This window comes from Etheostoma cragini, chromosome 12 (genome assembly GCF_013103735.1).
Source record: "Etheostoma cragini isolate CJK2018 chromosome 12, CSU_Ecrag_1.0, whole genome shotgun sequence".
NCBI lineage: Eukaryota > Metazoa > Chordata > Actinopteri > Perciformes > Percidae > Etheostoma > Etheostoma cragini.
Window position 1 is genome coordinate 5271562 of NC_048418.1, and position 22169 is coordinate 5293730.

A 22169-nucleotide genomic window follows, 5' to 3' on the forward strand; every position below is an offset into this window, starting at 1 on the left:
AATTCACTTATTACAAGGGCAAACATAAATTGTAGATCTGTGACACTTTGAACGATTATCACATCTTGCCCCTCTCTATGACATCAGGCTTTAAACCCCACCTGTGAGTAGCCCCTTTTACCCAGAGATTACTCAGTACTGCCCTAAAGAAGATCCACCATAACATTAGTTTTGCTTTTTTACCCTGAACTTAGTCTGGCATTGCCAGACCTATCTCTATAGCGTTGTGGAGTAAGGTTTGGCTCTGCAAAGTAGTCTCTGTAAGAAATTTATTTTGGTGGAACATTTGCACCCTGAAAAAGACAACACCACATACAGTATTAAATCAAGATACAGGTGTGTAAAAACTCATGCAAAAGATGACCAATGTCCAGCAAGGAATGCTGAATGACACACATGCAAAAAGATGGGAGACTTTGCTGCAGGAGGAACAGGATGGAGATAAGCAAAGCCAGGCTCCATTACTCGGGGAAATCACACATATCACTGATGCACGAACGGTAAAGTTACCAATATAGGGCATAATTATCCAAGTGTGAATAATAATTAACTTTTCTAAATCCTGCAGAAGTACTGATAATTTCTGACTTTGTGTAAATGTTTGAAATAGAAAATTCCTTTTGTCATCCATTGGTAAAATCACCCACCCACACACCTACACATGCTGACATTAATCTGGCACTGGGACAAGTTTCTCAACATCCACTTCCAAAGCTCCGTGTGAATCAACCCACGTTGTCCTCTCTGATGTTCTCAAGCACACAAACAGCAAGTGCAATGCAGATGAAACCCCTCACACCATTACCATACAAACTAAACACTTCATTTCTCACCCTGGTGCAGCGTTTGACCTGTCTGCCACTTCCAGCTACCTCATTGTACACACACATACATACACAGAGGGTAAAGAGGGCAGAGGAAGCCCGGTCTATTGCCAAACAAACAAACTATCTCTCTCCTACAGAGCTGTATAAGAGAAGTCTCACAGCAGGGACTAAATGAAAACCACAGCAGCAGACAGAGGTGTAAAAATGGAAATGAAAAGGGGACTGACCCTTATTACGGGTCTGGTAATGGGTCTGGGAGGGATGAGTGGATTACATGAGATCCGAGTCTAGCCATGTCATTAAGCATCAATGGATTACATTTTTCCTTAGTTTTTTTGGCATGTTATACTTCATTGCATCCTTTGGATCAGTCTTCTAAAACTTGACAAGGTATGACAGACCACACTGAAGCTCTTTAGCCATGCACCCACAAAAACTTCATGAGGTTTGCTCAGTAGTGTGCAAACCACAGTGGGGAGAAGATCTTTATTAATTCAGTTGCTTGCTTATCTTGCCATTCAAAGTGTGGCTGTGCCATTTCAAAAACTTCACTCACTTTAAAGATCAGAAGAAAAAAAGATGTATTGTCCAATCACCATTATTCATCAGTGAAATGTTGATGTGATCATTGACTGATTATTACACTGTATGTCAGATGCATTGACACAAGTAGGCCGATGTGCTTGCATGAAAGTTTCTTTGCAATAAATAAGTGAGTTTTTGAGCAATCACATGCAATCTCTTCTCTCCTTCCCACTCCATTGTAGCTAGCTAATAGGCCAATGTTAGCTTCATGAAAGGGCTTTTGGCATTTTAATGTTTTAAAGGAAGAAATCTCAAAATAATGTGGTATAAAAATGCCACTGGCCTTGGAAGAAATGCTGCGTCAGGTAATGTGTAAGCCACTGTAGTTAGCATTTCTGGCTAACCAGCTCAGTAGGCTACCTCAGTCACCACCTTTAAAAACACTTGTTGGCACGTTTGGCTAAATATCTCCTTAACTTCAGTACCTAAGCCCATGTTTCTTCCAAGGTAAGCAACCTTTCATACTATATTATTTTGAAATGTCTTTACATGGTTCTCGTTTTAATACATGTACATTTTAAAACATTAAAGTCTAAAGCCATCTCATGACGTTAACGTTATTTTAGCGTTGATAATTAATGCTTATCAGCGATAAGATTGCAGTTTACAGTAGAGCAAATAAACACACTCATACATCCAACCTTATGCTTTTAATCCAGTTAAAACCAAAATCTAAAGTCTTTAAAAAACAGAGTTTAGTATTGTAGGACGCACTACAGCTCCATACACGCCGCTTCAACGTGCAGAGAAATCAATAGCTAAGAAAACTCGCCATTCCTATTTAAGGCTTGCCGAAAGAATAAAAACCTTTTTCATATGTAATCTTAAAAAAAATTGACATTTGCACTTAAAATGGCAATCTATCAAATGTCCCAAAGAAATCTAACCTTGTGACACACCATTCATTGTGACGTACCATAACTCCATTTCCACTCTATTTCACCATAACTCCATTTCAAGAAAGCAATGAAGAATTACATGATGATCAATGTTTACAGATGTAATTGCTTTCCATGCTCATGCCATTTTCTAACGGGATTCAAAGATTAGTTGGTACTACATTATCAACTTGAAGAGAAGCTCTTTTAACAGGCCATTGGTTGGGCCATTGCCAAACACTTTTAGCCCTTCTGTCCTCCAACACAGCTGCATATTTCATACAGCTACAGTATTGGGAAAGATCTGCATCAGCATACATCTTACCTTCCATAACCTGCAGGGCAGCGGCCAGCCAGCACAGCAGAACTAGATGCAGGGCAAGAGACCACCTGAGGAGAAACATCAGTCACATCATGTGAGTTGTGTTTTAGGCAGACTTGAAAAGATACAAAAACGGGTGAAAAGGTCTGAATTTGTTCATTTAAAATAGCTGATTTAGTTACATGTGTTACATGTAGAACTATGAAAGCTGTGCATAGAAGAATCATTGCTACATAACAGGTCTGCTCTGAGGTTTAACTGAATTAAGATATGAGACGAATGGTCAAGTAAAAAACCCTGCTAGAAAACGTAGAATTAAAATTGAAACTTTCTTACCCTTGAAACATTTTAGCAAATAAAAGAAAAAAAAGTCCAGGTTTGAAAGTGAACTCCAAGTGTGTGTGTGTGATGAAATTCCGGCAAACTCTATGGTCCCTCTGCCTCTGCCTCACTGTGCAGACCTGTCACACTGCTCTCTCTCTCTCTCTCTCTCTCTCAGTACAAAGGCTCTCTCAGTTCTGAGCTGAGTGACTCTCAGACCCACAGTTTGGAAATTTGACTCCCTTAAAGGAAAAATACCCCCCCCCCCCCACTCACTCAGTGGACCCTCTCTCCTAACTGCTGCTTAAGTCAAGTTTCTTATACTAATGATAATACAATGTACATTTATCGCTATTGTTTTTAAATCTATCCATATGTGAATGTGAATCTATCTTAAATATGTCAAATTCTTTCCAACTCTATCCAGACAATTGTATTTCACGGCAAGTGTAACAATACAGTGAGACTGATAATTGACTGAGAACAAATATTCCAAAAACAAGTTAATAAATGAATAAAATAAAGAAATTATGTAAATACATGAATAGGCATGTATTGCAAACAGCATGGCCAAATTGACCTGCTAAATAAATGGTAAACCTTTGTTCAAATTACCACAGATTAATTGACGCAGTGAACCTGGGACCAGGCAGCATTAATCCACCACAGGATTACTGGTTTTGTTCAGGTTCGTGAGGCCTATAATGAAGACGCCATGTGAAATTTCCTGTTTGTACTGTACCTAATGACAAATTAGATGCTGTACACAGGGAGCATGCATAATATTCACAGAAGATGGAAAGTGGGGTGTCAATAGGGTCCCAACAGCAATTTTTTTTATTTTACTTAAAGGGACATGTCAGTAGATTAATGTAGGTATCTGGAGTGCCTACCAATCTATAGGCTGTGAACTAAGAAAACCTAGTCAGTTTTTTTGTGGGCTGCCTAGATCAGAAAACAGGGGATTCAATATGCCATTGACAATTTGCTTCCCTACCTATGTCACATGAAGGCTCATCAGATTATGCGGCCTCCTAATCTGAGTGTCACCACCCACAGCCTGAAGTTTACCTCTGCAAGGGAGCACCCTTTTTTTTTGCAAGCCACTGAGCACACTGGGCTGTTTCGGCAGTAGGACCTAAAGAGACAGGAGTGTTTCAGACAGAGAGAGAATACAGACACATATTCAGACAGACAGGTTTTGAAAATTAAAGCATTAAAGCATGTAAACATGTTCTAGTATATTCACACATGAAATTGAAAATGAGCATGACATGTCTTCTTAAATGTCTCATTATTGCATCTTACGTCGTGTCAGTCAGGAGCCACATCAGGTCCCACCTTAGGTCAGATTTTGGGACCTCTGTGGACCTGTGGCTGTAGGTGCACCCTTTGCCTGGCATGGAGAAAAGAGATTTGTTGTTTCTCTTTCCATCACAATTAAAAAGTCAATTTGGTCCAGAAAGTTCACTTGACTAAGACATGTACAGTAATTTACGCATCACCAATTGTTGTCTGGTTGCTCTCTGGGTTTAAGGAGGTTTAATCAGTAAGAAAAGAAAATATTGTTATGGCCACACCCTGATAGACACACAGACCATGCTGATCACAGACACTGTTATGTTTTAAAATGCACAAACACCCATTAATCAAAATCTGGTGTTTAGGGTTTGGCTGGGGAGTTTCACCAGTTTCCGGGACTTTCTTGAAAAAATGACAAAAACCCAAACATTTGAATTTCAAGGACCAAAAGACTAAAAAAACATTAGTGGCTACCTGCAGATCAATAATCATTTTAGCAATTGTGAGATGTGTGTCTTGCTGTGTCCCACGGTGAGCAGATACCTAATTAAAGGCAGACAGCCAACCAGATAGCATTCTTCAGATTAGTCTTCATGGCCACAGGATTAATGAGTGTAACATCATTTCTAAATGGATTTTTAAAGAACAGGTCTCTTTGTTCTGGAGGAAATACAAAAAAAACTTCAAAAATGTTGTATTTTATTACACATTTCTCAGCGGTGTTCAGAAACAACTGGTCCAGTTAGTGCTGGACTTTCATCCCAAGCCAGAAGAGACTAAGCTTCAGGGGTCAACAAGATCAGAGAGCCTCAGTGAAATTATCTGTTGTGATGTTAACACCCCACTATTAGCAGATGCTGGAATGATAATGACTCAGAGATAAAAGAAAAAAAATTACACACCCTTTCTCTTTTTCCACCCTCATTCTCTGTCTTTACAGACTACGTTTACTCCTAAGCCACATTGTGCTTTCCGTCTTTAGCTCTTCTCCCAGCTTAAGCTCTCGGAGAAGAGATAAAAAAGCGTCCAATTTTACTGGAAGGTCAGTGGAAGCTGTGGGAAGATGATGGCTGTGGTCAACTTCAGAGATAAACCTGTTTATTCTAGGGGTGTCAATCAATTTAAATATTTACTTTAATTGGTTAATTGCATGATTGTCCATGGTAAACTTAAGATTAATACCATGTCATGTCCTATCATGCTCATAGTAGAAGAGAAGCATATTCACATGTTTGTGTTCTGGTGTAACACTTCAGTAAATATAGCCCTCCAATCAAAGAGCCTCTTCGACAGTTTTCCCTCTGAGGCTTGTCTTGTTGAGAAAACACCATCCATGACCTTCCCTAATATAAACATACAATACCACATGATACAGAAATGTTGTGTCAGCCAATATAGGACATCTATCCTGCAGGATCATTACTGCAGGCTGCGCTTTTATGCAACTTACACATCAGAAACAAGTTGGCAAAAATCTGCAAAACTTTGGATGATAAAACCTCCTGCATTTGCATAAAGTAAAATGTTAACCCATTGTTCTCCCTTCTTACTTTTAACGAGCTATGTGAACTGATTTAAATAGTGACATTTGCGGTTATTGTCTGTTTTATGCGGATCATGGCCATCATACAAGATTCCCATTGGTGAAACAATAAAGTGGCAAATTGGGTTAACTGTCCTGAATCTTTGCAAAAGACAGGCTGCACTTTTAAGGGAGCAAAGAATACAGTTTACAGATGACACAGAAAGTAGCGGAGTTGTAGTTCAGAGAATGATCCCATCAGACCGAGATCGTTGTTGTTGTTGTTGTTGTTCTGTGCGGGCTGACCCAGCTAAACACTGTGGGACAAACAGGAAGCCATTTATCCAAGGCCAAGTTTCCCCAAAGCTTCTTACTGCAGCTCCAAGATTGCCTTTGTTCTTTTGTGAGCCAAGAGACAATGATGATTTTAGGATTAAATTGATTTTTGGAAACTGAGCAGGGACCAGTTATGTAAGAGATGACAACAATCCATTTCAGCTCTTAGCTGCGTCAGAGCTCCGGGAATGTGTTACAGTAGTAACTGTACTGTGTACTGTTACTGTGTAACAGTAATAATGGCGAATGCAACCATGTAAACAAGAAGAGTGACAACAGTAAATGGATTTAGATTTTGAGGCTGTAAGTTTCAGTTGCTGAATGATTACATGTTTAAAAGTCACAATAAACACTTCTCACTGTGGGCCAGATCATTATGTGGGGCATATTTAAAGGCACAAATGGTATACAAAGCTCTTACAGAGATGGATACTCAATAAAAATGCATTTATTGATTATAATGTCAAACTTACAGTTACTCAGTCTTTCAAACATAATCTTTAAAGCATTGGAAAAAGCTGTCTATTCTTTACACAACACTTTCATTTGTCTGCAAGATATAAATGTTGATTTATTGATGTCAAGATTTAGATTTGATGCTGTTATTTTACTGAACAATTGAAAATCTCCTTATCTGGTGAAGAATTGTAGTCAAACACCAGCTTCCTACTTTAGCTTGTTTAGTTTACATCCCAACACATTTAAAGACAAGTAATTCTACGCACAAAGAAACTAACTCAACTAAAAAATAACTCGACAAACAAGTCCTCCACACCACAGAACCATATAGGTCATGCAGTCCTACCCTTCAAAACAACCCACAAGAGCATTTTCAGTCATATCTACGCTATTGATTGTATAACAGAGAACCGTTTTAAACACATCGTTAACGCTGTGAACTGGTCGCAGTTTGGTCATACATAGGCACCAAAACAACTTAGTTTAGTAGTAAGTTTTAAAAAGACATCGTGGTTTGGGTTATGATCAGTACATTTGTTCTGTTACTTCCCTTTAGGTTACACATGTGACGCAGAACATGACGCAGCTCCGTTTGTTTCGTAAAGTTTAAAATAAATAAATAAATGGCAGTAGCTTTTATTGCCAAACGGAACACAAACTCTGCTTAGGGTTAGTGGAGACGGAAGCACATTTATTATCGACGTCCTCTGCTTCACATCAGGCCAACCTTTTACAGTCTGAAGATGTACGTTTGAAAACACTATAAGCATCGACAGACTGGAACATTGAATATTTGGTCAATTTAAGTTCCCTGCCTGAAATTTTTCTCTTCTTGGAAAAAGGCAACATTTATACTTTCCCATATGGATAATCACAATTAGATAAGGCATATAAAAGGCATTAGAAGGCATATTGCACTCAGCTTCAACTCTTTATGGCCGTGTTTGCCTGTACCATCATTATGGCAATATCTTTTAGGAATCGGACCCTGAGACGGAGAAATGAGTCGCAAGCGGTGCGCAATTAATCGTGTTGTCAGTAGCCACAATCACTGTTTTTCTTTTTCAGTTAACATGTCACTTTTTTGTCAAACTAACATGGCAACATTGTACATTGTAGCAGTCATATTAATGGAAAATACTGGTACATAGGCTTCATGTTCATTTTCCTCATCATTGCATACTAGTATCTTTTGCTCCAATACAAACAAGTCAATCAAATACATGAACAAATACACAAACTCAACTAAAATATACTAAAATCAGTTAAAAAAAAACAGTTGCATTTCCTCTTTTGCATTTTCACTATATGTTCCTTTTTGATCACTTATCTGTGATCTGTTATCTGTGACAAATAAAAACAGTTAATAAGCAATGTTCAAGACATACTATAGATTACAATCAATACTGCAACATTTGCGCTGGAACTGTTACTTACAGTATACTAATCAATAAGACTTTGGCTTTAACCTCACTAACTGTGATGATAACAATGAAACAGTTACCAGCTACCACAAAAAAGAAAACATTGACAATATGCTGTAGTTTCCAGTTCTTTCCTCCAACAAATGCCTGGTGAAGCAGAACAACATGCTAAATTAAAATGGAAACTCTTTCAGAAAACAGTTTATCTGAGAAAATAACATCCCCACACCTCTCTATTCTCTTCACAGTGTGTACATGTGGTAGAGTTAAGGAGCCCCAGGAGGAGGGGTGTACAGAGTCCTCTTTGCCCCATATTGATGAACTGAGCTCAGGCTGTGCTGCATGTAGACTCCCCTGAACTTCGCAGCAATCATGGTCCTCTTTTTTCCTGTCCGACATCTTTGTCCATGTCTCATTGTCAAACCCCTGCCCTCTGGGGTCTTACTGTCCCAACAATGTTCCCTTTCAATGCCCTTCCAAACAATAATGAACCTCTCGGTGCTAGGAGTAGATAGTAATGACCTCTCGACCACCTCCACGAACCAACAGCACACGGTCGAGGCCATCCATCAGTACCTCTAGGAACTCCATATCTGAGACACATTCTGGTTAAGGACATACTGTACATTACAGCAACACATTCTGCTATTTTCAGTTGTAGCCACTGTTCAGAGCAGTTCTAAGAACCTACGTTACTGGGTGAGAAAAATGCTTTTGTTGGTGGTGGAATGTACCTAAGTACTTTTACTCAAGCAATGTGCTTAGGTAAACATTTAATGAGTTTGTACTCCACTTGAGTATTCCCATATGATCCATTTGATGTTACTTTTAACTTGTACTTCACTACATAGCCTAGGAGGTCTAAATTGTTGCAATCCAAAAACACCCACAACTTATTGTAATAATTTTTATTTACTCTCTTGCTGAGAGTTAGGTGAGAAGATTAATAGCACCATAATGTTTGGTAAATATGAAGCTACAGCCAGTGGCTAGTTAGCGCAGTTTAGCATTAATACTGAAAGCAGGAATAAACAGTTAGCCTGGCTGTGTCCAAATTAAGTGAAAAATATGTCTAGTGGCAAAACTGGAATTAACCAAATGGCAGATTATAGAAGTAACTATTGGCAAGAAAGCTAATTAGCACATTTTCTAAAATCTTGGAAGTATTCTTTTAATATGAAAACTTTATTTGACTGACTGACTCGTCTAACGACTAATTAACTGAAAAAGGATACAGTTGTCATCCCCTTTCTTATTCTTCGGCGGCCCCGGCATGTTGAGCAATACCAGCTCTGAATCCCGGGACTTCTTGAGCACTGCCTCATTCAGCTTCACAGCTGTGTGCATCCTCCGCACATTGGACTGGCTACTACATTATACAACAGACATTAATCAGAGCATTGGTTATCATGCAATCCCTTACAAAGTCAGAGGGCTGTTTCAGTATGATACTCTAAATCAGCAATCTACAGAAAGCACAGGATGTGCGATTGGGAATCTGAGTCAAATACAATATACAGACACATGAAGCTTCCATATGTGTCATCATGCACCCTGAAACCCATGCAAACTGAACTGGTTACCTACCTACCTTCACACAAGACAAAAGACACTATTTTCACATTGCGCATGCACAGAGAGTTCATGAACATGCAAGCAAAAAGCAAAAGATAAATTGACTTACAGATTCTCCCACTCTCTAGAAGATTTGGAACACAAAACATGTTCAATATTAACACAATAATAATGGCTGTCTTAATTTTTAGATCATCTAGATCTACAGAGGTCATGGAAAATAAGCCATCCCCTGCAATAAAACTGTATCTGCAAATTACATAACAAAACACGCAAGCCAATAGCAGAGTGATTAAATGCAGTTAAAGGACCAGTGTGTAGGATTTAGAGCCGTCTAGCAGGAGGTTGCAGATTAAATCTAACTGAATCCCTCTTCCCTTCCCCTTTCCTCTCCAAGCGTGTAGAACCTATGTTTCAAGGCTTCATGGCCTTCAAAATGTGAAAGGTCATCCCTAGGGAAGGTTTTTGTTTTGTCCGTTCTGGGCTACTGTAGAAACATGGCAGTGCAACAGGATGAGCTCCATATGTAGATTTGAAAGATTCTAAGCGAACAAAACAACAATTTTTTGTTTCAGCTGAGTATACACTAATAAAATAATTATTTGTTTATATATTTTATCATCATCATCATCATCATCATCATTATTAATATTCCATTTCTGCCATTACAACCTACTAAATCCTACACACTGATCCTTTAGGAGGACAACCCCTAGATAATGTACATTTAGATATGACCAATTAGGTGCTGAATTCTTTTTTTTTTAATTAGAGCAATTCAGAAGGATTTTAGCCTTTCACATCCTCTCGATATCTACAAATACAATTCTATCATTAATGGTGTTGGAGCTAAGTGCAATACAACAGCAGCACATATGAATACACACAATATTAATAATAATAATTATATAAAAATAATAATATATTATAAAATTGCAACATGTGAAAATAAGATTAAAAATAACTAATCACATTTAGTGTGGAGTTGAATATTAACATGTTAGACATGTTGGGCACTATAACAAATATCAGGAAGTGTATCTGTATCTACTTACGGTCTCATATTAAACATGTCTTTAACTCCCATGCCTTCTCTTTGTCTGTTTCTCTCATTGACCAGTTTGTCTTTGGTCCAGGTCATGTGGACACGATCTGGTGTGGCACCTGCAGCTTTGTCGTTCATTTTAGAATGAGACGCTGTGTTCCGGTCGTGGATCAACTGGGCCTGAACAAAAGACACATCAGATGATAAAAAGACAGTTTGGCCATTGTAGTTTTCAGCCATGTTAGATCCTCATTATTTCTATTAATAAAACTTTAAAATTGTGCAATTGGATTTCCAATTATATCCTTTCTAGTAAAAGCCTAACTCCAAAAAATCTAACTCTCATTGGGGGCTTACAGTCTAAAACACCAGACTGTATAACAGAAGTGGACGTAGCCTTCGAGTCTGAACAGTGAAGCCACTGCAGAAGTGGACATGCAAATATGACCATTAAAAGGATATTAAGACAATTTATTTAAATGTGGGTGTAGTTTATTAGGGCCGTCAGGTAATAGAAAGGTTTATAGTGATGACACACTGTTTTACGGTGGACACAAAAACCTGCTATGTAAAGGATCTAGAATCAGATTTTCACTACGTTGTGCTGTGCTTTAAAGTGTGTGACAATTATAAACTTTAGCTTTAAACAGAAAAACTAAACATGTCACAATATCAGTAATGATAGACAAAGGGGAAGGGATCCAGACCATACTTGAGGATTTCAATCATTACTGCCTAGTAACAACAGGATGGGGATCCTGAAGGACCCTAAGCTCAGTTGCTATAAATGTCATAAACATCATAAGCTCCATAACATTGTGTGTTAGAATCTCTGAGGGAATGGATGTAATGGTAAGTAACTGATAACTGGATTTTGTCTCATGTGGAGCTCCACTATTTGGAGTCGGGTGCACATTTAAAGGCTCAGTGAAGAATCTGTCTGCCTCTACTGGCAGCTTTTGGTCTTTGCGGCTCTATCCCCTCTCCATCCACAATACAGTGAATGAAGGGAAGACAGAAATGATTGAGGCCAAACCTTCTCTCTCTGAATTCATCTTATGATGAGAGCATGGACTAAAAGCATTGCAGTTCTTATTAAACGATTATGATGCCAGAAAGGTTGGCACGGTAAACGGAGGGACAAAGGCGCATCGGTCGGCTACTACGGGCCATTTGGTCGCTGGGACTACCTTATCCTCTTCTATGCACAGCGTGTTGAAGGAGGGGGCACCTGGTGAATTCTTCCTCTTTATGGAGCTGCGGGATACATCTGTGATACTCTGAATCTGATCACAAAGCCAGGTTAGGATTAGGGGAAGAGTTCAAAGGTCAACAACAGCAGAACAGACCAAGACGAGTTATGTTACACCTTTCTCTTGGGCAGAAGATAGCTACATCAGTATAGAACAGCTGTAATATTTTAGTTTATGGTTTGTTACAGCATTTCTATATCATGTCTTGAAGTGTAAACACTGCACCTGACTATTTCAAAATGGAATATAACATTTGTTTGAGCATGGACTTTACAAAGTAGACATTTTTAGCGTGTTTACAGTGTTGTGGACAGTGTTAAAGGGATAGTTTAGATTTTTTAAGTGGGGTTGTATGAGGTACTTATCCATAGACAGTAGATGGCGTTCGACATGGCCCCAGTTTGGGGAAGCAGTCAGGAGTAACACAGAATAATAATAATGTATGCTGTTTATTGATCCCCAGTGGGGAAATTACAATTTAAACTCTGTTGTAATCACTACACACAAGTCTGAAATACACACACATGCTCAGGAACTATTCATGCACAAGGGGAGAGATGTTAGAGTAAGTTGGCTGCCAGTGCTGGACCAGGAGGTGAAATGGCATCTCTCCAGCTACCAATCTACACTCCGTAATTTGGTCTGGACTTCGGGACTTGAACCCGCAACCCTCCAGTTTCCAAACCATTCCCTATGGACTGAGCTGCTGCCACCCCCAGAAGCAAAGCAATGTACTGATGTGCACAGGGCCACCCAAAAAAAGCCATCTAAAAAGCCAATATCAGTTCAAGTGTACGATATCTTAATCATGGTTTCATTACTTTACCTTGCCGTCAGCCAGCCTTTTGCTATGGGGAATGTCATCTCTATTCAAAGACACCAGACTCCTTTGACAAATTTGACCTTGCAGAACTATGTCAGAAGTCTACTGCTGCCTTGGCCGTTTAGTTTGTTTCTCATTGCGTGACTTTGGTGAATCAGAAATTAACCCACCGCCATCCACTGTGGTTATTACACTGACTATGAGTAAGTACCTCATACAACCCCACTTAAAATATCCAAACTAGCCCCTTAAGTTTGTCTTGTTAACATTTCAATTGAACTAAACGTATACTGTATATACAATTCTTGCTTATAACATTACAGTTTTGTAATTGTAACATCTTGCTATTGTTGTTTTGAATGTGTCTACATGTTTGTGTAATGACATGTATTATTTGTATTATTATAGTGCAAATGTTATAACATGAGTGTCCCGGTACCTCTCTCTCCCTCTCAGTGCGGGACAGCTGCATCTGTTTAAGCATTTGAGACCTCTGCTCCATCACCAGCGTCTTCTCATAGGTGAAGGCTGAGATGTCACTTTCATGCTTTAGGGACATAAAACATTTGCAATTTCAGATTTATATACAGACTACTAAATATAGTCAAATAAATGTATTTGCAGTGGTTAATGTTCCGAGGCAAATTTCCTTTAAGTGTTACTTACTTGGCAAATAAATAATTTCCTGATTTTGATTTCTGATTCTGATAGAGTAGTATAAAGTCAACAGGTCACCTCTCAGGATGTTGCTCAAGGGCAGGTTAGACTACCACCTGGATCAACCATTTATTAGATAGAAAAAATGAATTGTCTGAATTCCAAATAGTCTCACCATCTCCACGACCTCCACCACCGCATCCAGGCGTAGCTGGTAGAGAAACATCTGGAGGTCTTTCTTCATCTGGATGGAGTTGTCGTCCATGTGGGCCACCGTGAAGATTCGCATTTGACACTTTCTCCATACCTTCAGAAATAAGAAACACCGTATATCAGCTGCTGGTTACACACAGCTATGTTGCCAATGCAAGAGTTCTAAATCCCATATGTGATCTAGGTGGAACATGAGTAACTTTAGCTAACTTAGGGATCTATGTGAGACATTGAGCATTACACTTTCCATTTTCTTTATTAATGATAGTGTGAAGGCTGGCAGCCTCTCCAGTAAAAACTGATTGTGTGAAAACGTGTTACGTACTGTACATATCAATGCAACTTCGAGGATCCAATCTGTCGATATATAAAAGACTATATTGTTTTCCTCACTGCAAACTGTTAGAAACAACGAAATGACAACACACATGCACCTTGTGTTGACTAAGTAAAAATGGCAGCAGCATGAGCAGTCCGCCATCATGAACGATCCACCACACATCAATGGTCCCCCCCTTCAGACGCTCCTGGTTTCCAGGGAAATGGTCAATGTTCTTAGCAACCAGCAGAGCCTGTTGAGCCGCCGTAGTCTCTCTTACTGTCTCTGTAGAGAGAGAGAGAGAGAGAGAGAGAGAGAGAGAGAGAGAGAGAGAGAGAGAGAGAGAGAGAGAGAGAGAGAGAGAGAGAGAGAGAGTTTAATGGCGAGGCATTTTAAATGTGGGATACAGTTCTGTGTCTCTCTGTGCTGTTCCCGTGTTTTTCCGGTGAGTCTTTCCCTTTTTCTCTTGCAGAGAGAAAGTTGAAGTTCCCTTCTACTTGTTGTTGGATTGCCAGCAAAGGCTACAACTCCTTTGTGTCCTCAAACTGCCGACATTGTGTGTAAAATAACCCATACCTGTAAAAATGTTAGTAAGATTAGCAAAAAGTGCCTCTTAGAAATATGGGGCCTTACAGCCAAAAATTAATGAAATGGAGCAAAACTATTAATTGTTTAAAGCGCATACATATCAATTCAGTTTAGTTTCATGTACTTAATACTGTAGGAATGTATGCTCTGATTTTGTCCCACTCTTCCTTCACAGCACTCCTGTGTAGTTTACCTATAAAGTTCCTCCTGGCGGAGGAGTCCCGGGCTTGTCCCCAGTCTGCTGGCCAGGCCATCAGGACGGCGTTGTGTTTCATTCCTCCCAGTCCTGCTGACTGGATGAGCAGGGAGAAACCGTCTCGCAGGTTGGACGATGCCACCACATGGGAGAAACCCTTCATCTTCTCTGCAGCCATCGCCGCTTTTAAGTTCTGCACGGTCCAAAAGGACCAAAACAAAAGAGAGGGAAAGGACAATAAAAACGGTCTCAGATTATGAACTGTGCACAATATTTTGAGTTGCTGACACTCACTGCTTGTATAAAATGCTGGGAGCATCTTTTCTACATGTAACCTGTTTACATGACTTTGCATGGAAACAGGTGAATATGGAAAGTGAACATAAGCAGTATTACCAGTCTGACCAATAATAACTTCATCTGGATTGTGGCATGGTAGCTTTCAGTCTTATTTTGCAGTTTGCATGCTTTCCTAGTATTTCCTTAAACAGTTTACTGTAGTAATATTTTTTGCATTGTGGTTTTATGAAGGTTTTTTCCTTCATAGAGGTATTTTGGGGCCCCATAAAGAGGTTTTAGCCAGACCCAAAGGAAAAATTATCAGCACCAAGATGAAAAGAATCACCAAATAACCTATTGAACATGACCTTGAATATGAGCGCTAATCACAATTTAATCTCCAGAGTCAGGGAGTACCGGACTCTCCTGTTGATTAATCCAAATATTAAAATTTATATTTTTTTAAACCAGGGTGGTAGTTGGGGTTTTATTTACTCAAGCATAATATGTTTTTTTGTTTATCCCATAAAAGGCCCATTTTGTGCCAAGAAAACCCTGTTAAGGGATTTAGCAGAACAGACTGCTTGTCTATCTGTGATACCTCTAAATAGATACTCATTACCTCTGTGCTGGAAAATACTGGACACCCGTGCAGAGGACTAATCAGACAGAGCAGATGACTGAACAAATGGGCAAACCTGCTCTCCAGTCTTGACGTCATTTCCCCGGGTCATGTAGGTTCCCTCCAGGACCGAACAGACGATGGTGAGTCCTCTGCCTGCTTTGAGCTGCGTGGTAAAAGACAAGAGACGAGGGTGTTTCACCCTCAGGTCGGAGTCCAGCTTACACAACACCAACAGCTGAGGCCTGATGAGAGAGAAAAAATTGAATTAGTAAAAGAAAAGAAAGTGAAGGAAAAAAATACTTTATTTAACATCTTCTTCCTTTACTTTATTTAACATCTATATTTTACAGATTTTTGGACTCCATTTTGCACATATATTTGAAAGATTCAGAAGCATTACAGGCATAACAAGAAATAAAAATCCCCAAATAGTAGTTTTGTGCATCTTATCCCATAGTTACATCATGATTTAAGCAAATCACAACATACATTCTCACACACTCACCTCCAGTTTTTGGTGTGTAGTGGTGCTTCCTCCAGACGGATGAGAGCATAGCGTGCTGCATTCAAGGACAGACCTCTGATCCCATCACCCCATTCCTTCACTGCCCTGCAAACAAAAAGGTCCAAAATGGAAAGTTTCACCTCTTTTACAAATGTTTTAGAACCGAAAAGACATTCAAATCTGGCGTAAAAAACTCTAGACCTAATAGCCAAAACTCACCCTCTGTACTCAATGTACTTGTAGATACAGCCGGCTATCAACATGGCAACCAGGGCGTAGTACCAGGAGCAGATGAACATGAGAGAGAGACACAGACTCATCCCCAAGAAGGAGAGGGTCCTAAAGGACACACACAGACACACACACTTTTTACATCTCACATAAAATGTGAAGGATTTATTTTGAGTTTAGTTGAAAGCTGTTCTTACCAGTGATAGTACTTGAAGCGAGGTCTCCAGTTGGGGGTACGGAGCAAAGTCTGAACAGCACAGGCCAGGTTAACAAACAGATAGCACATGAGAAAAAACCTGAGTGTACAGAAACAGAAATGATTATTAAAGAGAGAAAGGACTGTAATCAAACTGGAAAGTAAAGTAACAGAGACTGAAAGCATAGAGATAGGAAGTCGATCTATCTTCTTTTAGTATTTACTAGAATGTTGAACCACGTACATGGAGAGGATTGGGGCAACGGCATCCAGGGAAGCAATTAGGATTCCTATCTCACAGATCCCAACGGTCAACAGCAGAGCCCAGGTGGGCTCACCATTAGCCTTCCCATGACCAAAGACCTGAGAAAGACAAAAACAGAGAAAGATGAGATGATACAATACTGCAGAAAACTGCAACTACTTAGTCCATTAGTTAACCAATCGTTGTTTTGGTCTTAGTCGACTAAGATTTATTAAGTCCATTAGTGATTTCTTTTTGCTGACGGAACTATTTTCCAAAAACCTCTCTTGAGGTTTGAAAGTCTGTTAGACCTCTATGATATACGCAATTGGTCTCATGAAAGAGACTTCCATTCCTATCTTAAATCTTTTTTTTCTGGGAGGTTTAACTGGTCGCTTATTTCAGCCTGTCTGGATCAACAACAGGATAAGGATAAGCAACAAATTAGGATAATCGCCGGAACATCCAGCCTGTCAAGCATGTTATCACTTCATTTTGTGGCGCGTTGGTGAGAATTTACAAAATAAAGTTGTGAGAAACACATATTGGGAACCAAGCAGTCGGCCTGTTACGAACAAGCACGTGCTCCAAACAGGCACTAGTGCAACCAAAGAGTGAACCGAAGAATTTCCCAAAACAATTAGAAAATATTAAGCGCAGCTGTCAACCACATATACTTAAAAACACTGTACTGCACACATACACCCATTCAAGGTAGCGATGGAGTTTTTCACACTTTTGTCATGGCTGAGCCGGCAAAAAAGAAGCAGAAAGCTAGAAAATTATTGTCTGAGGAAAAGAGAAAGAGGAAACGGCAGATTGACCAAGCAAGGAGTTGGACAAAAGTAAACACAGGAGCTGCAAAATATCTATTCCGGAACATTAGGGGGGCCTCTATAGAGAAACCTGCAAGCAAAAAGCAAAGAAATGGCCAAAACTGCATAAAACCCCTTTAAAGATAGAGGCCAAAAAACATCCTTTATACAGCAAAGCCTACTGAAGACCAAATAATAAAATGAATATAGTCATTTTGTGTTTGGATGATCAAAACAAAAACAAAGATCTATCTAACACTGACCTGTAGGAACGGGATGACGCCATCCCGAGCGATGGCCTGCAACAGCCGGGGGGCGCCAGTGAGGCTTTGCAGCCCCGCCCCACAGCAGGAGAAAAACGAGCCAATCACAATCACCCAGGGTGATGGCCAGGCCAGAATACCTATTACCGGATTCTTCTGTACTGAGTAACCAAACCTGAAACACCCACAAGCATGCATGAAATACAATATGTCTACTGTTTACTGGCTATACCATGAGTATCGGTGTGAGCCGCATCCAGGACAAATTTTCATTCAACACTTAGGATTTTGTCTCAAAAACATCTGCTTGGATAAAAAACGTTTGATCACCTACTAGCTTTAAAATGTCAGCCTGACACCATTTAATACTCTGAAATGACGTGAATAAAAATACACTTACTTGTCTCTCAGTACCACTCCTTCAATACATGCTCCAAACAAGACCACACAGGAGATGTCTGAGCATGAAGTTAAGATGGAAATACTTACACTTTGTACTTACTTTGCAGTAACAAATCATGTCATCAACTGCTAAACCTTCTACATGCACATGCTGGTTTGTGCTATTCTGTGTAGATATCTCTATCAGAGTCTAGAGGATACAGATGAAAGACGTGGTGACAATAGCCATTATGGTTCCTATTGGGATGGACCTCTGGGCATCCCTGAGATCACCGGACCTATTAGAACCAGCCATTATACCTAAAATAAAACACACAGGACGTAAACATTAGAGTCAGTTTTGGAGAAAGTATTAAGAGCCTTTATTTATGAGAAAATACCACTGTGTAAAAATACTCAATTACAAGTCAAAGTCTTGCATTTATAGTTTAATTCAAAGGGTTATTCTTATCATTTTTGCACAAACTGTCATTATTTCCAACAGTATCACATTGAATGAGCAGTGGTGCAAGTTGTTGCAAATGACAAATTGTTCTCAATCAATTTAGCGGGTTAAAGTAATAATCTTTGAAAAATCATGACTTCTCTAAGGCAGTACCAATGATGCTTGTGGAATGCAAACAAACTGCATAACTAGATAACGCTGATCAAATAGGAGTCAAGATTATTTCCCTTGGACATGGGGAAATCTTCCAAGTGAGTTTAGGAGCACCAGGAGGAAGCAGAAGAACATACATACAACATACAACATGATATCTGTCTAATGCATGGGATGGTAATGTCTCATGTCTGGTATGTCAGTTGCCTTAAATTTGATTGTAAGCAGCTACAATTTATCAATTACCCTGAGAGGATAAATAAAGTATTCTGATATAGTGACAGTTTCCGCAAATATACCAAAAAGTTATTTTAAATAAAAGTTACCAATAGTACTCATCTCGCATAATTGTTCTGTTCAGATATTTCATATTTAACATAAAATTTAGTTTCCTAGCAAAATCACTTCTCATTGTTATAATCTTAGACTCCAGTAAGAACAGTCTAACTCATATTTGTTAGTATTTTATCTACCTGTGACAGAGGGGAAGTAGATTCCCACCAGCAGAGTGAAGTATGTGGCGATGTCATTGAAGACGTAGGGCCTTTTCTCATCTTTGGACGTGTCCTGGGCTTCTACTGAAGGCTGGTTTTTCTTCTCTATGAGCATGCCAGCAGGACCATAGTCGCCCCACAGGTTGTCTAACAGAAAGACAGAAAAGTATTATCAGCTGGATGGACATTAGGATGCATTCTCTGGGGCAATGCATATCTTATGAACAAAGTTGATTATTCGGCCTGAAATGGGCGCCAGATGAAATAATACTGGACTTTGTCTTCATAAAAGAGAGCTCAGAATACTTCCTCTCCTCTTTCTCACCTTTGATAACTCCGCTCAGAAGTCCGGGTATGGCCCGTATCTCTGTCACATTGTTTAATTCGAAGTATTCATCACAGGTTGCATTGCTGTCGCAAAAGAGGCTCCATAGGTCTGTGTTCTCGGTTCTGTTTTTCACAACCTTTGTCTTTGCACATGTTTCAAACATTTCATTCTTCAGAGATCGGTTTCCCAACAGACAGACGCTTTAAAAGAAAAGAGAATAGTGCAGCTTAGTTGGATGGAAGCAGGTGTATCTGTTGTGGTAGATGGAGCACTGGTTTCTGGGAAACAGATGACTTAGAACAACTAAGAAGTATGAATGAATAAAAGGAACGTTCCATTTTTAAACACACTTTTAAACACTCTACTAACCTGGCCTTATTCAAAAATATCTGATTCCAAATCTATTCAAGCTTATATTCAGCTAGCTGGCATACAGGAAGGAAGATGGACAAACTGTACATATTAGTAGCTACAAAACATCACGCATCAGATAATTACATAATACATATTATATATAAATAATCTAGTATATTAATATAAGTGGATGTGAAAAATGCCTTTGGTGTGGTAAATCCGTGTTCGATTCCCACTGCGATACATCAACCAATGTGCCCCTGAGCAAGATTCTTAACCCCTAGTTGCTCCCGAGGCATGCAACCTCTGATACATAGCAATTGTAAGTTGCTTTGGATAAAAGCATCCGCTAAATGAAATTTAATGTAATAATGTCATGTAAAAGACTACTGTCACAATTACTTTCATTTTGATTAGCAAAATAATTACTTTTTTTTTTAAGACTTTTAAGGATTTTACTACCATAATGACTTTTCTAGGCCTGAAAATTAAGATTGAGAAGTTCCATGACCGTGGAAACCCCAAGGCTAATATGAATCGACTCAAATTGTTACCGATAGTCAAACATTATTCTTTCTGTTAACACCCCACTAATTATTATGAAATATGTAGTTCCAAAACTTAGAGCAATGGCTAGGGCTGCCCCACAGTGAAACCCCTGATCTAACATGTTGACATGAAACAAAATCAACCATTTTGCAATGGTAAAACATGCACTGGAGGAGTTAAATTTAGCATGCTGTTGATGAGAATGTTTCAGTCTTCAAAACATGACAGTGTTTGATGATAAATTATATTATTTGTTTAGCTGTTACTAACTCACTTATAGTCTGGTTGCTCGATGATGGTCTTGATGACTCCTGCATAAGTGGCCAAGATTGAGAGAAACACACAGGCCAGAAACACCAGAGCCAGTTTGTTCACATACCTGCAGAAAGAAGGGGAATGCATGTGAGTCTGTGTGCGTGTTACTGTGCATGTCTGTCATAGACGGCATAGTTTTGTGCATGGATACTTACTTCACCCCAACAAACACCACCAGAGCCATCAGTAACAGGCAGCATGTACCGCAGACACGCATATTGTTGAGCATTGCATCACTTTCGCTTTCTTTAAACACTGTTGCTGTTGGAACAATGTACGTCTGGCAGTGAGGAGACAACAAAAAGAGAGAGAATGTGTCATTAATATGCAGCAGAAGTGACGACTGTCGTGGGTGACCTCTTATCTGTCAGAGTGGTAGCATACCAGCAGAATCTCTATGGTGCCCAGAATGTACATGGATCCAGCAAACGTGGTTCCGAGATAGAAACAGAGACCCACTGCTCCTCCAAACTCTGGACCCAGTGACCTGGAGATCATGTAGTATGAGCCACCAGCTTTGGAGAAATTAAATGCTGGTTAGTTAATTGTGACGGTAACTACTGGTAAATAATCAGTGTATCCCCCCCCCCCTCAAAGCAAACCATTACATTCAAATATTGCTTGTGGAAAAGAACAAAATCGTACCTGGGACAACTCCATTGGTTGCTATGGCACTCATTGATATGGCAGTGAGCAAGGTCTGCATGGAGAGACAGAGGACAGATGTTACAGATGGAAGAAAAGAGAGAAGTGTGCAGGCAGCGTTGTACTCTTTTTGCAAGTCCAATATCCTTTAAATAAGTTTTATTTTATACCCAATGTTTTAAATTATGTACTTTTATTTCATATGGTTTTATTCAAGCTTGCTCAAAAAGTCACATAGACCTTTTGGTTCACTTTGAAGTGTAATATTATCACATGTTACTGCATAGGGCTGGGTACCAATTACATTTTTCCCCAAACAGCCACCTAAGTGTAGGTACAGACACAAAAACAATCTTTTCCAAATCTTTTGTACTTTAAAGATCCTGTACTTTGTTTGTTTTACAAAAAAACATTTTTTAAATCATGAAACAAAAGAAGGGTAACTTTTTTTATAACCACAAATTAAAAAAAGAGAGGGTGACATATGAGAAAGACTGCTGTAATTCAAACATGTTAATAAGAACCTGTCATTCAAATTTGTAAATATGGTTATTATTAGTTATTACTCCAATCAGTCTTTCCCTTGCATGTGCAGAGTATGTTCTCCCAAATAGGAAAGAAAGGGGTAGAACGCTGCAGCTGAAATGGCTTGTCCTTTGAAAAAAAAAAACTCAAGGCCTC

At 39.3% G+C, this 22169-nt stretch overlaps 2 protein-coding genes across 7 annotated transcripts in view; both read right to left on the bottom strand.

Annotated features, from left to right (window-relative positions):
* The window catches only part of LOC117954319 (collagen alpha-2(IX) chain-like), a 46891-nt gene extending 43821 nt beyond the window's left edge, over positions 1 to 3070 (bottom strand). Inside the window, exons 1-2 of the mRNA XM_034888029.1 lie at positions 2949 to 3070; positions 2616 to 2680 (exon numbers count right to left, since the gene is read on the bottom strand). Coding sequence (XP_034743920.1) covers positions 2616 to 2680; positions 2949 to 2959 — 76 coding nt within the window. The 5' untranslated portion in view covers positions 2960 to 3070. The remainder of the gene's footprint in view (positions 1 to 2615; positions 2681 to 2948) is intronic.
* A 4607-nt stretch (positions 3071 to 7677) lies between these two features.
* The window catches only part of LOC117954317 (solute carrier family 12 member 7-like), a 28100-nt gene continuing 13608 nt past the window's right edge, over positions 7678 to 22169 (bottom strand). For 5 of the 6 annotated variants that reach the window (XM_034888020.1, XM_034888021.1, XM_034888022.1 and 2 more), the window contains 23 exons: positions 21489 to 21543; positions 21228 to 21358; positions 20999 to 21123; positions 20803 to 20907; positions 19623 to 19825; positions 19277 to 19444; positions 18407 to 18505; positions 18204 to 18261; positions 17804 to 17978; positions 16726 to 16844; positions 16483 to 16581; positions 16274 to 16393; positions 16055 to 16159; positions 15623 to 15791; positions 14643 to 14838; positions 13977 to 14146; positions 13505 to 13636; positions 13112 to 13219; positions 11787 to 11882; positions 10607 to 10776; positions 9661 to 9675; positions 9212 to 9345; positions 7678 to 8569 (listed from right to left, as the gene is read on the bottom strand). In XM_034888020.1, coding sequence (XP_034743911.1) covers positions 8478 to 8569; positions 9212 to 9345; positions 9661 to 9675; positions 10607 to 10776; positions 11787 to 11882; positions 13112 to 13219; positions 13505 to 13636; positions 13977 to 14146; positions 14643 to 14838; positions 15623 to 15791; positions 16055 to 16159; positions 16274 to 16393; positions 16483 to 16581; positions 16726 to 16844; positions 17804 to 17978; positions 18204 to 18261; positions 18407 to 18505; positions 19277 to 19444; positions 19623 to 19825; positions 20803 to 20907; positions 20999 to 21123; positions 21228 to 21358; positions 21489 to 21543 — 2844 coding nt within the window. In that variant the 3' untranslated portion in view covers positions 7678 to 8477. The remainder of the gene's footprint in view (positions 8570 to 9211; positions 9346 to 9660; positions 9676 to 10606; positions 10777 to 11786; positions 11883 to 13111; positions 13220 to 13504; positions 13637 to 13976; positions 14147 to 14642; positions 14839 to 15622; positions 15792 to 16054; positions 16160 to 16273; positions 16394 to 16482; positions 16582 to 16725; positions 16845 to 17803; positions 17979 to 18203; positions 18262 to 18406; positions 18506 to 19276; positions 19445 to 19622; positions 19826 to 20802; positions 20908 to 20998; positions 21124 to 21227; positions 21359 to 21488; positions 21544 to 22169) is intronic. The other variant, XM_034888024.1, reaches the window with a different exon arrangement.